At 35.1% G+C, this 16,579-nt stretch overlaps 1 protein-coding gene across 4 annotated transcripts; it reads left to right on the top strand.

Moving 5' to 3' along the window:
- The first annotated feature begins 790 nt into the window (after positions 1 to 790).
- Positions 791 to 14,588, top strand: LOC124541997 (nitrilase and fragile histidine triad fusion protein NitFhit). Of its 4 annotated transcripts, none has more exons than XM_047119947.1 (11): positions 791 to 909; positions 1,458 to 1,631; positions 3,450 to 3,608; positions 5,415 to 5,610; positions 7,021 to 7,153; positions 8,516 to 8,731; positions 9,910 to 10,104; positions 12,010 to 12,124; positions 12,616 to 12,693; positions 13,524 to 13,609; positions 14,399 to 14,588. In XM_047119947.1, the coding sequence occupies exons 2-11, from the start codon at positions 1,521 to 1,523 to the stop codon at positions 14,502 to 14,504; spliced, it is 1,395 nt and encodes a 464-aa protein (XP_046975903.1). In that variant the 5' UTR covers positions 791 to 909; positions 1,458 to 1,520; the 3' UTR covers positions 14,505 to 14,588. The 4 variants fall into 4 exon arrangements, with proteins under 4 accessions (XP_046975903.1, XP_046975901.1, XP_046975902.1 ...); XM_047119945.1 differs by having other exon boundaries at positions 805 to 953; XM_047119946.1 differs by lacking the exon at positions 791 to 909 and adding an exon at positions 1,175 to 1,324.
- The last annotated feature ends 1,991 nt before the right edge of the window (positions 14,589 to 16,579 follow it).

The following is a 16,579-nucleotide window of genomic DNA, read 5'->3' as shown; positions in this document are numbered from 1 at the left end:
GTTATTTATTCGTAATAAATAAACATACAAGTAAAAAAAAGTTATATTATCAAATGATATCGTATTAAGTCTGTTTTATGTTTCTGAATTATATGAAGCTTTCCATACACGTGTGGGGTATAAAAGGTATAGGGCATGTAAAACTCACTTCATAGCTTCATGTTCCGTTTTTTTTCTATTTAATTGCTTTTAACGATATAAATTTTTTAATATAAATTGCAAGCATCAGCTATGTGAGCCGATATGAAGAGTGTACAAATGTATTGAAGATTGCATTATCTCATATTAGGCCTGCGTTTTATATTTCCGTATTTCCACTGCGGGCTATAGAAATAATAAACGCTATACTTGTTTCCGGAGACAGGACTATAATACAGCTCATTTTTAGGGTCAGATTTAAAATTATGAAGAACCTCGGTCAAAAAGTAGTGGAGATTCTTAAAATTTTCTGTCAGTATGGTTTTTTAATAATTTATTTAGTATTTATTTTGGTTTGTAACTTGTAAAATGGTTTTTAAAGTATCGCATACCATACTTATATTTTATTAAAACATGAGGTCGTCGGAAATATTTAAATATATTTTTTACATTTTTATACATTAATGATTATTGAATAAAACAAAATTAATATTTTGTGTTAACTTTTTATTATTTCAAAATTTCCAACCTATTAATACCATGAGAGTTTTAGTTTATTTCCCGATATTTTATCCAGGTCTTATAGAAAATACACAGAGGATGCGGCTTTTTGAATACATACTTTTGCCATTTCCAAGCGGGAAAAACGAAAAATACCGAATTGTGACTTTTATGACGACATTTATAACCTTTAGTTTTGAAGCTCAGCTGCTGAAAATAAACAGCTGACTTACAAATATTGATGAAAGTAAAGATAAAAAGTATATTCAGGTAGTTTTTTCTTTCTACCGCTGTTTAGATTAAGTATAATGCGGGTAAGCGAAGTTTACTACGATTGAAAACTCACTACTTACTTTTCATTGTTATCTTTTATTGGCGTTTATAATGATAACAATGTTTATCTTATTACGCGCTCATTGTAATGAAGTCTAATCGCAATTAATTACTGTTATAATATATAGCATTTATATCATATACTTAAAGTAAACAGTTTGATTAAAACGCGTATTGAATATGGTACAGAATAATATTTGTTTAATAAAGTTGCGTAGCTAGGCAGATATAGACTTCGGTACGACGTTTCATTGTGAAAAAACGCAGTCCTACCACAAATTTATTCAAATATCTTACAATTTGATAAACCAATTATTATTAGTGCCTGAAAACGCCATATAACGAAATTAAAGTAACTACAGATATATGTTCTTGAAATATTTTATCGCTACGGGCTGAGGGCTCGCGTCTTCCTAAGAGGGCTTTAATGAGCCTTACTAACTTTTGTCTACTAGGAAAATAATTGAATGCTGTTTTTATTTTAGTGTTGGACAATATCAGTACTTAAGCGAATATCAAGGATCCACGTGAAGCGCGAAATTAACACGATGAGCAGTAAAAAAATAGCAGTATGTCAGATGACATCGGTCGCTGATAAAGTAGCGAATTTAAATGTTGTTAGTCAGTTAGTAAGGGACGCTGTTAAAGATAATGCTGAGGTATGTGAAATGTTTGTGAGAACAAACATTACTTATTATAGTAATATTAATAGAAGTAAGTCATAGCATTTAGACTTAGATCTGGACACATGCCACTAGGCATGTTTAAGCATCTGATGAGGAAAAGTGAAGTATGTGCTGTATTAGAATATGTTTCACACTCGTTGTCTGCATGTGTCCGTAACCACAGTTTGAGAGAAACACTAAAATGCGAACTTAATTTAAATTTATTTAATATTGGTGTTTTTAATTCTATTTAGTAAGCCTTCCAGTATTTTAGCAGTCAAAATATATGAATTTGTTACTAATTCTCTTAAACTGGTTTAGTCCTACCCTTTTTGTTTGTATTTAGCGTGTAACAATGGGGCCGACATATAGGCTGCCTACAAAGGACCCTTAAAAAAAACAAAAAAAAAGAAAACAAACATTACTTACTAATTATTGCGTTAATATTACTTGATCTATGATTTTGTTGATAATGTGGCCCATGTGAAGTAATTGTGCTGGAGGTAGGAGACAGGGACTGATCAAGCTGTATGGAGCAAAACCGTAAGGGAGGGTTTTTGTTCTATATAATAGTAACATTATTATTATTGGAATAAGCATTTAAATACAGCTGGAAACATGCATAACCTTAATGACAAATGCTGAATAGAACTATTTGGTTTTATTAATTTTGTAGTCTATGTATAATCTAAGAGCCGAGATGGCCCAGTGGTTAGAACATGTGCATATTAACCAATGACTTTGGGTTCAAACCCAGGCAAGCACCACTACATATATGTGCTTAATTTGTGTTTTTAATTCATCTCATGCTCGGTGGTGAAGGAAAATATCGTGATGAAACCTGCATGTGTCTAATTTCATTGAAATTCTGCCACATGTGCACTCCACCAACCCACGTTGGACAGCTTGGTGGAATATGTTCCAAGCCCTCCTTAATGGGAGATAAGGCCATTAGGCCAGCAATGGGAAATTTACAGGCTGTTACTTTACTTTATGCCTAATCATGTAGTGTTTTTTTTTTAATTATGTAACTAGTAACATACTTTAAAAATTAAATGACGACACAGTCAATTGGATGAAGTGGTAATCAATTGTCACTACCAACTATAAATATTGGTACTGTGAAAATAGGCTAATTGACTGGTTTTTAAAATCCATTTTATATTATTTAGTAGAGATTAAGGAACCCAATAAAAGTTGAATTTTTTATTTCTAGTACATATTTGCCGAAAAATTTGATATTAAAAATTCCATTTTTAAATAAGGCGCGAAAACGCTACTTGGACAATATGGCGCTGCAATGTGGTCGGTGACGTCACATTGCTGTATTCTAATCTGTGGTACATATAGTAGAAAAGCAAGGTTTACAAGAACGTGACTTCATCATAAGCCCGGCCAATCAGGAGCGTTTTGTGTCACGTGACAAACGTTTGAAAAAATGCGTTTTTATTTATTGATTTTTGAATAAATTAAGTATTATTTTCAAGTTTCGTTAGTAAATAACCATTTTTAAACTAATAATATACACTGATTACGATAATTCACAATTTATTTTTCGCATTGTCAAATAGCCTATTAAATCATCGATTAATTTTTATTATACTGATATATGAACTAACCTCATGAGCTAAGATTACTTATCCTTCAAACCGAATCACAAAATTACCAAGTATTGTTGTTTGGCAGGGGAATAACTAATATGTGGGTTACGTGAGCAGTATCTACCCAGAGTAGCTGATGCTAACAGCAAACATTACTAAGTATTTTTTGTTATTTGTAAGAAAATAATAGCTTATTCTTTTTCTTCTCCAGGTGATATTCTTTCCAGAAGCATGTGATTTTATCTGTGATAACAAACAAGATACACTTAACTCGGCTGAATCAATATTGACTGGTAATACTGTGAAGAAGTATAGAGAGTTGGCCGCTGAGCATAATGTCTGGTTGTCTATGGGCGGAGTGCATGAAAAGGTATGATAGGAAATCCTTTAACTTTATACCATGAAAGTAAGAAAATCTATCATCTACTGTACGCTCTTTCTTGCACGTGCCAAGGTTGGCTGGTAGATAAGGCTATATTACTTTAAGCCCGCCTTTTGTTCAATTTATTTTTTGTTAAATAGTTGTGCAATAAAGTGAAAAAAAAAGAAATCTTGAGATAATATTGAATAAAAGAAACCTCCTCAATACCAAACCTCCTTCTCAATAATAAAGCTTAATAATTAGGTATAACTAACGTGACCAGACGTCCCCTTTTGAACGGGACAGTCCCTTTTTAAGATTACGAGTTCCGGTGTCCATGAGATTAACTTTGGGACACGAAATTGTCCCGTTTTCTGAAGACGCGTGAAAATATGCGTAGCCGCTCAGTCGAACGCGAGCTGTGTGCGAGTGTGGTATACCGTATACCTTTAAATAAAGATAAGATAAGATAAATATGCTTTATTGTACACCGAAACAAAAAAAATATAAGAAGTAACACAACAAAATAGAAAACACGGTACAAAAGGCGGTCTTATCGCTAAAAGAGCGATCTCTTCCAGACAACCTTTGGATAGAGGACATTGAATACTCTAAGAAAGGGGTTCGGAGGTGTACACCTTTTAGGTAAATCATATATACACAAACATAACATATCTACATAACATTACCGTATACTTCTAATAATTTGTAACTTTTGACCTAGCTGATATATTTTTAATAAATGACTTTAAAAAAAGGATTTTTTTTCTTGGCTACCTTTAAATTGACTGAAATAAATGAGTGTCCCGTTTTGAGTCAAAAAAATAAATGGTCACGTTAGGTATAACTAGTAGTCGCCCGTGGCTTTGCTTGAGTTTTAGGGGGTGGTTGTCTTTTGTTAGATAATAAAGTAGCCTATGTCCTTTCTGGCAGTTCAAGTTTGCTTCATATAAAATTTTGTGAAATAAGGTTCATTGGTTTGATAGTTAAAGAGCCACAGACAGACAGAGTTACTTTCACATTTATAATATTAGTATGAAATATATATTACTGTACTTGATACTTACTTGGCAGTTTAGCGAGCAACTTCTTTGTATGGCCTCAATATAATAACAAAACTTTCTTAAATGTTTCGTAGCGCGTCTCTAGAGTTATAACTTCATAATATTAATATATTGGACAACATCACATACATTACTCTGATACCAATGTAAGTAGCTAAAGCACTTGCGTAATGGAAAATCAGAAGTAACGAAGGTATTACAAACAACCCAGACCCAAGAAAATATAGGAAACTAATGAATTTTCTACGTCGACTCGACCTGGTATCGAACCCAGGACCTCGGAGTGGCGTACCCATGAGAAACGGTGTCCCCGCATATAAAAGAAAAAAAGCTGATTTCATTATTATTACACCTTTAGATCTCATAATTAAAAATCAAATCAAAATCAAAATAAACTTTATTCAAGTGGGCTTTTACAAGCACTTTTGTATCGTCAATTAACAAATTAAGTGAAGATACCACCGGTTCGGAAAGTAGATTCTAACGAGAAAACCCGACAAGAAACTCAGTAGTTACTCTTTTTCAACATTAAAAAAATACGAAATATGTTAGTTAATACAATTATTTCAATTAATATATGCCTGGAAGTCAACAGGTATTAACTCCACGCCTTTTATCATCTACAAAATCTTGTATCGAATAATATGCCTTTTTTACCAATGTATTTTTATAAACGATTTGAATTTACGAAACGGCAAAGTTGAAAATGTCTGCCAAATAAGTAAGGTGAGTTTTATAATTTTGTTTTCAGGACGAAAATAATCCCAAAAAACTCTTCAATACACATATAATAATAAACAACAATGGTGATATAGTTCAGACATATAGAAAGATTCACTTATTTGACGTAGAAATACCGGAGAGGAATATAAGATTGAAGGAGAGTGATTTTTGTACACCGGGCAAGCAGATTGTGGCACCAGTTGACTCCCCGATTGGTAGGATTGGTAGGTAGGAAACCTAAAGGCCTGTTGCTATTGGTCAATAGGAGATGAGATAATAGGCTATTTGACTGTTTTTTAAAATCCATTTTATATTATTTAGTAGAAGTTAAGGAACCCAGTAAAAGTTGTGTTTTCTATCTCTAGTACATATTTGCCGAAAAATATCATAATAAAAATTCCATATTTAAATAACGCGCGAAAACGCTACTTGGACAATATGGCGCTTCAATGGGGTCTGTGATGTCACTTTTCTGTATTTTAATCTGTGGTAGATATAGTAGAAAAGCAAAGTTTACAAGGAAGTGACTTCATCATAAGCCCGGCCAATCAGGAGCGTTTTGTGTCACGTGACAAACGCTTGAAAAAATGCATTTTTATTTATGGATTTTTGAATAAATTAAGTATTATTTTCAACTTTCGTTGGTAAGTAACCATTTTTAAACTCATACATTGATAACAATAATCCACAATTTATTTTTCGCATTGTCAAATAGCCTATTATAATCATTTTCATTGGTCGATATAACTGATTCGGCCAAACATTTTTACAAAGGATCAAATTGGTCTTATTGGTTATATGGTTACAGATTGAAGTGAGTAATTTATTTTGCATATTTTGTACAAGTGAAGCCGAGATGGCCCAGTGGTAACGGGCAAGCACCACTGAATATTCATGTGCTTAATTTCAGTATAATAATTCATCTCGTGCACGGTTGTGAAGGAAAACATCGTGAGGAAACCTGCATGTGTCTAATCTCATATAAATTTTGGTACTTGTGTATTCCATCAACCCGCATTGGAACAGCTTGGTGGAGTGTTTCAAAGCTTCTCTTCAAATGGAGAGGAGGCCTTAACTCAGCTGTGGGAAATTTTACACGATTAAAATAAGACATTCATTTTAGGGTTAGGAATTAAGTGACCAATTGTAGAAGGTTGTAAAATACCTTCTTTCCACCAATCTGCATTGAAATAGCGTTCTTTTTTTATGGTATAGGTTGGCGGACGAGCATATGGGCCACCTGATGGCTGACCTGATGATAAGTGGTCACCATCACCCATAGACAATGAAGCTGCAAGAAATATTAACTATTTCTTACATCGTCAATGCGCCACCAAACTTGGGAACTAAGATGCTATGTCCCTTATGCCTGTAGTTATTCTGGCTCACTCACCCTTCAGACCGCAACACAACAATACTGGGTATTGTTATTTGGCGGTAGAATAACTGATGAGTGGGTGGTACATACCCAGACGGGCTTGCACAAAGCCCTACCAAGTAAAATGGCGTGGTGGAATATGTTTCAAACCTTTTCTTCAAAATGAGAGACCTTAGCCCAGCAGTGGGAAATTTACAGGCTGTTTTATACCTTCTACGTAATACTCTCGTCATCAACGATATATTTTCCCGTTCAGGTCTGTCTATCTGTTACGATATGCGTTTCCCGGAACTGAGCACGGCTCTGAGCATAATGGGCGCTGAGATCCTGACTTATCCGTCGGCTTTCACTTACGCTACGGGATCAGCGCATTGGCACGTTTTGTTAAGGTAAGTTCATCATCATCATCATCATCATCATCATCATCATCATCATCATCATCATCATCATCAGCCCGTTTTCGTCCACTGCTGGACATAGGTCTCTCCAAGTGCACGCCACTGTGGTATTTCTCCTGCCAGCCGCCTTGCGTAAATCGTCACTCCACCGTGCCTGTAAGTTATACTCGTTTTCAACCGACTTCAAAAAGGAGGAGGTTATCAATACGTCTGTATTTTTTTTTTTTTTATTTTTTATTTTTTTTTTTTAATGTTTGTTACCTCATAACTTTTTACTGGGTGGACTCCAAATATAACAATAACTATAACTACATTATATAATCGTAAATCGACTTTTAAGTAGTCTAATATTTTTCATTTAATTTTACCTAGGAGGACTCTCAAAAATATGTTAAATATGCAATTATTTTTATTACATTTTAGTGCATTTTAATTTGTTTTAAAATACTGTTTTGTTTGAAGTCGGTTTTTCTTTTTGTTAAAATTTTATTTATTATTTATGCTATAGGTGCATGAGCACGAGTAGGAGCTGGAAGCTCATCTGATGGAAAGCGATCATCACCGCCCATAGACACCTGCAACACCGGGGGGCTTGCAGGTTGCCGGCCTTTGAGGAAGGAGTACGCTCTTTTCTTGAAGGTTCCCATGTCGTATCGGTTCGGAAAAACAGCCGGCGAAAGCTGGTCCCACACAGTGGTTGTGTGAGATAGAAAATGCCTTAAAAATCGCGATGTTTATGCTATAGACCCGGCTTCGCACGGGTACAATGCTGATACTAAAAGTTACTGGCCGGTTAGAGAGCGGCACTACTGTTGTATAAGAAAAAAATAATTATGGACAAATTTCTAAAGAAAGTTTAATAATTTTGCCGCCAAATGTGACACAGATTTTACAATTAAATCGAAACTAACATTCACAGGCTTCGATGTTCCAAATAATCTCTTGAATAAACGATAAATTTCTAGTATATAATAGTTGACGTAATAAGAGTCGAGATGGCCCAGTGAGTCGAGATGGCCCAGTGGTTAGAACGCGTGCATCTTAACCGATGATTGCGGGTTCAAAACCAGGCAAGCACCGCTGATTCATGTGCTTAATTTGTCTTTATAATTCATCTCGTGCTCAGCGGTGAAGGAAAACATCGTGAGGAAACCTACATGTGACACAAATTTCATAGAAATTCTGCCACATGTGTATTCCACCAACACGCATTGGAACAGCGTGGTGGAATATGTTCCAAAACCTTCTCCTCTAAGGGAGAGGAGGCCTTTAGCCCAGCAGTGGCAATTTACAGGCTGTTGTTGTTATTGTTGTTGTAATAGTTGACGTTAAAAATCTTTTCCAATTCATCAGGTCGAGGGCGATAGAGAATCAATGCTACGTGATAGCGGCCGCACAGACCGGCCATCATAATGCAAAGAGGCGCTCCTACGGGCACGGCTTGTGCGTGGATCCCTGGGGCGAAGTCCTAGCCGACTGCGGGGACTCCAGCCCCACGTATGCGATCGCGGAGATATCGGACAAGATAGTTAGTGTAAGACGTAATATGCCCGTGTTTCAACATAGACGGTAAGATTGTTATTACTTTTTTGATTTACGGTGGTACCACGCACATATAACATATGATGGTAAGTGGTCACCACCACCCATAGATAAAGACGCTGTAAGAAATATTAATCATTCCTTATATTGCCAATGCGCCACTAACCTTGGGAACTAAGATGTTATACCCTTTGTGCCTGTAGTCACACTGACTCACTCATCCTTTACATTGGAACATAATAATACTAAGTACTGTTGTTTGGCGATAGAATATCTGACGAGTGGGTGGTACCTGCCCAGACGGGCTTGTACAAAGCCTACCACCAAGTAAAATGTATACATATATATTTTACCGCCACATTAAAATCAAAATACTCTTTATTGTACACCAATAAACATATTAGTCACTTTCCAAAAGATGCAAAAGAGGCACCTTCTTTCAGACAATCTTATGGTAGAGGAAATATACAGACATAGAAAGAGGTAGAAGTGTACAAAGCAGATATAAACATAATATATAAATACATTACAGTGAAATAATAATATTTAATATATTTTTAATAAAATAGTATAAGTTATATAGCTAAGGCCTCCTCTCCCTTTTTTAAGGAGAAGGCTTGGAACATATTCCACCACGCTGTTCCAATGCGGATGGAATGCACATGTGGCAGAATTTCGTTGAAATTAGTTACATGCAGGTCTCTTCACGATGTTTTCCTTTACCGACGAATTATAAACACAAATTAAGCACATGAAAATTCAGTGCCAAGATTTATTGGTGGTGATCACGTACCACCAGTAACATATCTGAACATCTGCCTATATATATTTAACAGATAACAGAAACAATATTTAAATATAAATAAATAAATATAAATATGAGACAACATCACATACATTACTCTGATCCCAATGTAAGTAGCTGAAGCACTTGTGTTATGGAAATCAGAAGTAACGACGGCACCACAAACACCCAGACCCAAGACAACATAGAAAACTAATGGTAATCTACATCGACTCGGCCGAGAATCGAACCCGGGACCTCAGAGTGGCGTACCCATGAAAACCGGTGTACACACCACTCGACCATGGAGGTCGTCAATTTGTTTGTAAACTAAGTATAATTTGTGCATTTTACCAATATCGATGGGCACAGTATTTGCTCAGAGATTAAACCGCTTTTCAGACCCTTAGTATAATTTCAGGCCGGACGTCTATTCCCTGTACACGTTGAGTTTAAGAAACACCCTTCTAGAAGAGCACTCGGAGCGGATAGCCCCGCCCGAGAATCGAACCCAACACCCGACATCCGGGCCGGTGAATACATTTGGACACGTCAAAGTTCCCGAATCCTGTGTCTTCTACAAATCGGATTTGACATATGCGTTCGTTAATCTAAGGTAAGAAATGATTTTAGATCTATATTATGAATGTAAAAAAAACAATACACACACTAATAACGTTTAGAACTAAAACTTTCAAACATTACACTAGAAATATACACAAACTTGAATTACCCAAGACCAGGACGAAATATGGAATTAAATCTCTACAGTTTGAGGGAGCAAAACTATATAATAGCTTACCTAATGAAATTTTCAATGAAAAATCCTTTACGATTTTTAATAAAAAATTATTATCTTATTCTAAAAATACTTAGATTAATTACTCTTGAATTGTATAAGTCGTTACTACTGTACTAAATTGTCGGTTAAATTATTACGTAAAATATCTCATTTAAGTGAACATTGTATGTTCTTTATGAGAAAAATAAAATTCTTAAACCACAATGTTATAAATGTGAAAGTCACTCTATCTGTCTGTCTGTCACACTTTTACGACCAAATCAATGAACCGAATTTGTTGATTGGTATGAAAAGAATCGTTAAAGACGTTTGTGTGCTAAAGGATATTACAGCACTAATGACTTTCTAGTTGACTGCACACCTTGGGAATGAGATGATCGCCTCCAGGCTGTTTCAAATAACAAAAATATGTTTATTGTTGTATATTGTAAAATGATTTATATATTAATTGACTATTTGACTGGTTTTTAAAATCCATTTTATATTATTTAGTAGAGATTAAGGAACCCAGTCAAAGTTGTTTTTTTATTTCTAGTACATATTTGCCGAAAAATATCATATTAAAAATTCCATATTTAAATAACGCGCGAAAACGCTACTTGGACAATAGTGCGCTGCAATGGGGTCGGTGACGTCACTTTCCTGTATTTTAATCTGTGGTATATATAGTAGGAAAGATTACAAGAAAGTGACTTCATCATAAGCCCGGCCAATCAGGACCGTTTTGTGTCACGTGACAAACGTTTGAAATAATGCGTTTTTATTTATTGATTTTTGAATAAATTAAGTATTATTTTCAACTTTCGTTAGTAAATAATCATTTTTAAACTCATAATATACACTGATTACAATAATTCACGATTTATTTTTCGCATTGTCAAATAGCCTATTGATCCCGCTGAGTTTCTCTCGCCGGTTCTTCTCAGGTCTGGTGTGTTAAATTCCGAGCCGGTGGTAGATTTTCGACTATCAATAAGAAAGTGTAAACACTTCCATTTTGAATAAAGACTTTTGACTTTGACTGTTAAGCAAAATTGAACTCCAAGAAAGGACATTTTTGCCTAACATATCACAACCAATTCCTAAAATGCGGGCGAAACCGAGGGCGGCAACTAGTTGTCTAGTTATCAATAAAATAGCTTTTTCTTGTTTTGAAATTTGACTGAGAATAGCTTTGAAAGCAAAAGTCCAAGCTCCCACGTTTTTCACCAACCCCCCCCCCCCCAAATTGTCCAAGAAGTGAGGAAACCATATTCTTATTTCATCCTAAAAAGTCCCATTCTTGATGGTAATTTTTTTACCCAATGTGTATGAACAAAGATGATCATCAAAACTATCAGTATAAGGTCACACAACTGGGCAAAGTCCCCCACTTCACGTGATATGCAGAGTGTTTTAGCAGACATTTTTAACTTTGCCGTTTCGTGTCGTTAAATTGAATTTACGAAACGGTAAAATTAAAAATGTCAATGTCCAAAGATGTTACACTATTTTTAGTTGCACTCGTTTAATTTCATAATTATGCTAGTTGTTCAGCGTTCAGCAGCAGTGTTCATAAGTATGTCAGTTTAGTGCTTTAGTTCCAAAGGGTAGTAAGAATTTAAGACATCAAGTCTTAAGTTCAGTCAAGTTAAGGAATGAATTTGAAAACTGACGAAGGTTTTCTTACTCTGACTGTATCTTCCAGAACATTCCATTGCTAAATGTTCCAATTTCCAGGTGTGTCATCCCAGGTCACGTACTGGTGGCTCCGATACGCGTCGCTGAACGCAATAAGGACTTGACTGACGATGAAGCTGATGACTTCTATAGAACTGTTCGATTGATCCAAAATGTGAGATTATGATGCTATTTTTAATTGGTGGTAGGGCTTTGTGCAAGCCCGCCTGGTTGGGTACCATCCACTCATCAGATATTCTACCAGCAAAGAACAGTACTCAGTATTGTTGTGTTCCGGTTTGAAGGGTGAGTCAGTGTAACTACAGGCACAAGGACATAGCATCTTAGTTCCCAAGGTTGGTGGCGCTTTGACGATGTAAGGAATGCTTAATGTTTCTTATAGCGCCATTGTCTGTAGACGGTGGTGACCACTTACCGTCAGGTGACCCATATTCTGCCTGTAATATATGTAATATATAGTGCCTGTAATTACACTGGCTCACTCACTCACTAGAATAACTGATGAGTGGGTGGTACCTACCCAGACGGGCTTGCACAAAGCCCTACCACCAATAAATGCTTAAAATAACAGATTAAAAATAAAAAATTAAATATATAAATTATTGTGCAATAATTGTTTGAAGGTTTTTTTTTATATTCTTTTAGCTTATGGAGAAAGTTCACGAAACCCAATCTTGTACCGTCACTATACAAGATGGTCCTGACGCGGGGCAGACAGTCAGGGTATGTATAGCAGTGGTCACTGGAAAACTGTTAAATGGCCAGGTCAATTTAGCTGTTTCCGTTACTTTGAATGTAACAAAAAATATATATTTTGTTAAGCCTAAGCTACTCCCTATTATATCAGTTATCTGCCAGTGAAAGTCCCGTCAAAATCGGTCCAGCCGTTCCAGAGATTAGCCGCAACAAACAGACAGACCGACAAAAATTGTAAGAAATGTTATTTTGGTATATATATACATGCATTATGCATATGCACATATTAAAATGCAATGATAATTATACGTCGCTTTAAGTCCAAATTATAATTTGAAAAAGCGCAAGGATAATAAATTTATTGCATTTCATATACAATTTATTTTCCCTGAGTATCATTTAAATTCGGTTTTTTTGTAAATATACTGATATTACTATTAAAACATAAATTAAAACATATGACGACCTCCATGGTCGAGTGGTGTGTACACCGGTTTTCATGGGTACTCCACTCTGAGGTTCGGGGTTCGATTCCCGGCCGAGTCGATGTAGATTACCATTAGTTTTCTATGTTGTCTTGGGTCTGGGTGTTTGTGGCACCGTCGTTACTTCTGATTTCCATAACACAAGTGCTTCAGCTACTTACATTGGGATCAGAGTAATGTATGTGATGTTGTCTCATATTTATTTATTTATATTATTTATTCAATTATAATAAAGATTTTATTCCACTACCATCCAAAGCAGGTTGACTAAATGCATTTAATTGGTCCTTCTAGCAGGATATTTCTTATCCATATAGTTTAGTTGTATGTCAAATATATATTTAAATTTAATTAAAATGTTATTATTTTTAGCACTTGCATTGTCATATAATGCCGAGGAAGAAAGGAGATTTCATTGAAAACGATTTGATATATTTGGAATTAGCGAAGCATGATCAGTGAGTATTTATTTTGTATATTATATATTGTTTAGAACTTATGTGATCACCAAGGCACATATAGTAAAGGCATAGACATTGGCGCCGTAAGAAATATTACTATTACCTATTGCCATTATACTATTTCAATTTCTTTATTTCTCGATGACAGTTCTAATACAATACTATGTATATAACATATATGTATATATATACATAAGTCTACAAGTGTAGGTAGCTGTATAGTCAGATTATGTTGGTATAGTAAGACACGACATAGATGTCGCATCGGCAAAATTCGTAAAACCGATCACATCCGAATTGAGTACGCTATCCCAAATTATCAATATTTATTTCTTATGTGAATATGATCTTTGCACAAACGTAATAACTTGTAATATCATACGACCTAATATATTCGTCAATTCGACGCGTCGCTTTACATGCACTTGCTTTCTCTGACGCGTGAATCTATAGCGACGAATAGCGTCGAATAGCGCGATAGGGAGCTGTTTCTATTGGTTGTGAATCGACAGTAATCGGTTTTATTGAATTTGCCGATGCTACATCTAAGTCGTACTTATTTATAAGGACATTTCAAAAGCGTTGTTTAAGATTTGATCAGTGGAATGCTGGTGCATTTGGAGGCCCCCCAAGATTGGAGCCCAGGGCGAGCGGCCCCTTCCAGCCCCCCTATTAGTTCGCCACTTGACGCAATGAATTCGATTTTGTTTGATTCAACTTGTATTTAATTTTGATTCAACTAATGTTTAAATACTTGATCTAAAATATTCATGTATATGTTTTCAGAGTTAAACCCGGTCATCCAGCAAAACCTGCTAGAAGTTTAGAAGATATGGAACAAGAGGCGGCAATGTTGAGAGAAGAATTGAAGAAGATGATAAATAACAGATAATTGTTAGACGATATTGAATGTTATTGTTATGTAAATAAGGATTAAAATCGTGTACATTTTGATAGGATTATAATATTTTTATGACAAAATTGTTTTATTTTACTGTTAACCTGTGTGTATGTGTTTGTAAGCAGATGAACCGATTTTGATTCAGTTGTTTTAGTTCGATATTTGAATTTTTAGGTTTTGTTCAAACCTGACTGGTATTTAAAATATTTTCGGTTTGAAAGATGAAAGAGATAGTAACTATAGGCACAGGGGGTGTAAAGTATTTCCAAAGGTTTGGGAGGCATTGGTAATGTAAGAAACTGTTAATCAAAATCAAATAAACTTTATTCAAGTAGGCTTATACAAGCACTTTTGAATCGTCATTTTACAATTAAGTGAAGCTACCACCGGTTCGGAAAGTAGATTCTACCGAGAAGAACCGGCAAGAAAATCAGTAGTTACTCTTTTTCAATATTTAAAAAATACAAAGTCTGTTAGTTCATATAATTATTTAAATTAATATATCCTGCTTGGAAGTCAACAGTATCAGTAGTATCTTATTATTCAATAATTGTGTTCTTAGTGGAGTGTTTCCTGACCTCATGAAACATAGTAAAGTATTGCCAATATTTAAGTGAGGTAGTACATCACACCCCAACAACTATAGACCCATCTCTGTACTATCAACTCTTAGCAAGAGTTTCTAAAAACTATTACTAAATCAAATGCTAGTACATTTTAACAAATACAATTTGCAAAAAAACAATCAATTTGGATTTACAAGGGTTCGCTCGACAACTGACGCTGGCGATGAGCTCGTTAAAAATATTTACAAGGCCTGGGAGGAGTCACAGGATGCCTTAGGGTATTTTGTGATTTATCTAAGGCCTTTGACTGTGTGCAACACGAAACTTTGGTCAGGAAGCTACATCATTAAGGAATTAGGGATGCTGCACTCAGCCTTCTGATTTCGTATCTAAGCAATCGGATTCAGAAGGTTGATGTAAATGGAAAGAGATCTCCCGGGGCTCAAGTTACTGTGGGGGTCCCTCAAGGATCAATTCTTGGTCGATTTCTCTTCCTTGTTTATATGCAATAAATGACCTGCCACATCTCTTAGGTGACAAACTCGAGATAGTATTGTTTGCTGATGATACTTCTTTAATTTTTAAAATAAAAAGACTTCTTTAAATGTATGACGATGTAAACAATGCTCTCTCGGAAATAGTACATTGGTTTAGTGTCAATAATCTAATGTTAAATAGTAAAAAGACAAAATGTATTATATTCACATTTCCCAATGTTAGAAGTGTTAAAACAAATGAACTTTTGAACGTGGAAGCATTAGATGTTATAGAATCAACAGAGTTCCTTGGTATGACCATAGACTTTAAGCAATCGGGTTTCCGTATAAATAAATTGGTGAATAGACTCAGCTTTGCAGTTTATGCGGTAAAAAGGTTAGACTTTTGACTGATGTGGAAACGGCTCGCCTTGTGTATTTTAGTTATTTCCACAATATAATGTCGTATGGCATCCTACTCTGGGGTAATGCAGTTGAAATTAATACGATGTTTGTACTGCAGAAAAGTGCTATTCGTGAAATTTATAACCTGGGCCTAAAAGATTCGTTAAGACCTAAATTTAATTGAAAATGTTATGTATGTACGCAAAAACATAAATGATTTTCCCAAAAAAGGTGACGTACATTCCATTAATACTAGGAATAAGAATAAACTTGTTACACCTAGTACCCGATTGCGCAGGGTTAGAAACTCTTTTTTGGGACAATGTATATACGTTTTTACAACAGGATCCCAGAAAACGTTCAACAATATTGAATTATAAAATTCTAAAAATCGTTAAAGAGCGTTTGTGTGCTAAAGGATATTACAACACTAATGAATTTCTAGTTGACTGCACACCTTGGGAATGAGATGATCGCCTCCAGGCTGTTTCAAATAACAAAAATATATTTGTAATATTATAAATATATATTGTATATGTAACATGATAAGGAAAAAAAATAATCCCGCTGAGTTTCTTTCGCCGGTTCTTGTCAGGTCTGAGGTGTTAAATTCCAAACC

This window comes from Vanessa cardui, chromosome 29, assembly GCF_905220365.1.
Source record: "Vanessa cardui chromosome 29, ilVanCard2.1, whole genome shotgun sequence".
NCBI classification, from domain to species: Eukaryota; Metazoa; Arthropoda; class Insecta; order Lepidoptera; family Nymphalidae; genus Vanessa; species Vanessa cardui.
The sequence above is the reverse complement of the archived record's forward strand: the minus strand, read 5'-3'. Positions and strand labels throughout refer to the sequence as shown.

Bases quoted from the DNA above. Each gene is read 5' to 3' on its own strand.
- LOC124541997 (XM_047119945.1), top strand. The intron at 1,632-3,449 runs GTATGTGAAATG...TTTCTTCTCCAG, and splicing joins CTGTTAAAGATAATGCTGAG to GTGATATTCTTTCCAGAAGC. The intron at 5,611-7,020 runs GTAGGTAGGAAA...TTTCCCGTTCAG, and splicing joins CTCCCCGATTGGTAGGATTG to GTCTGTCTATCTGTTACGAT.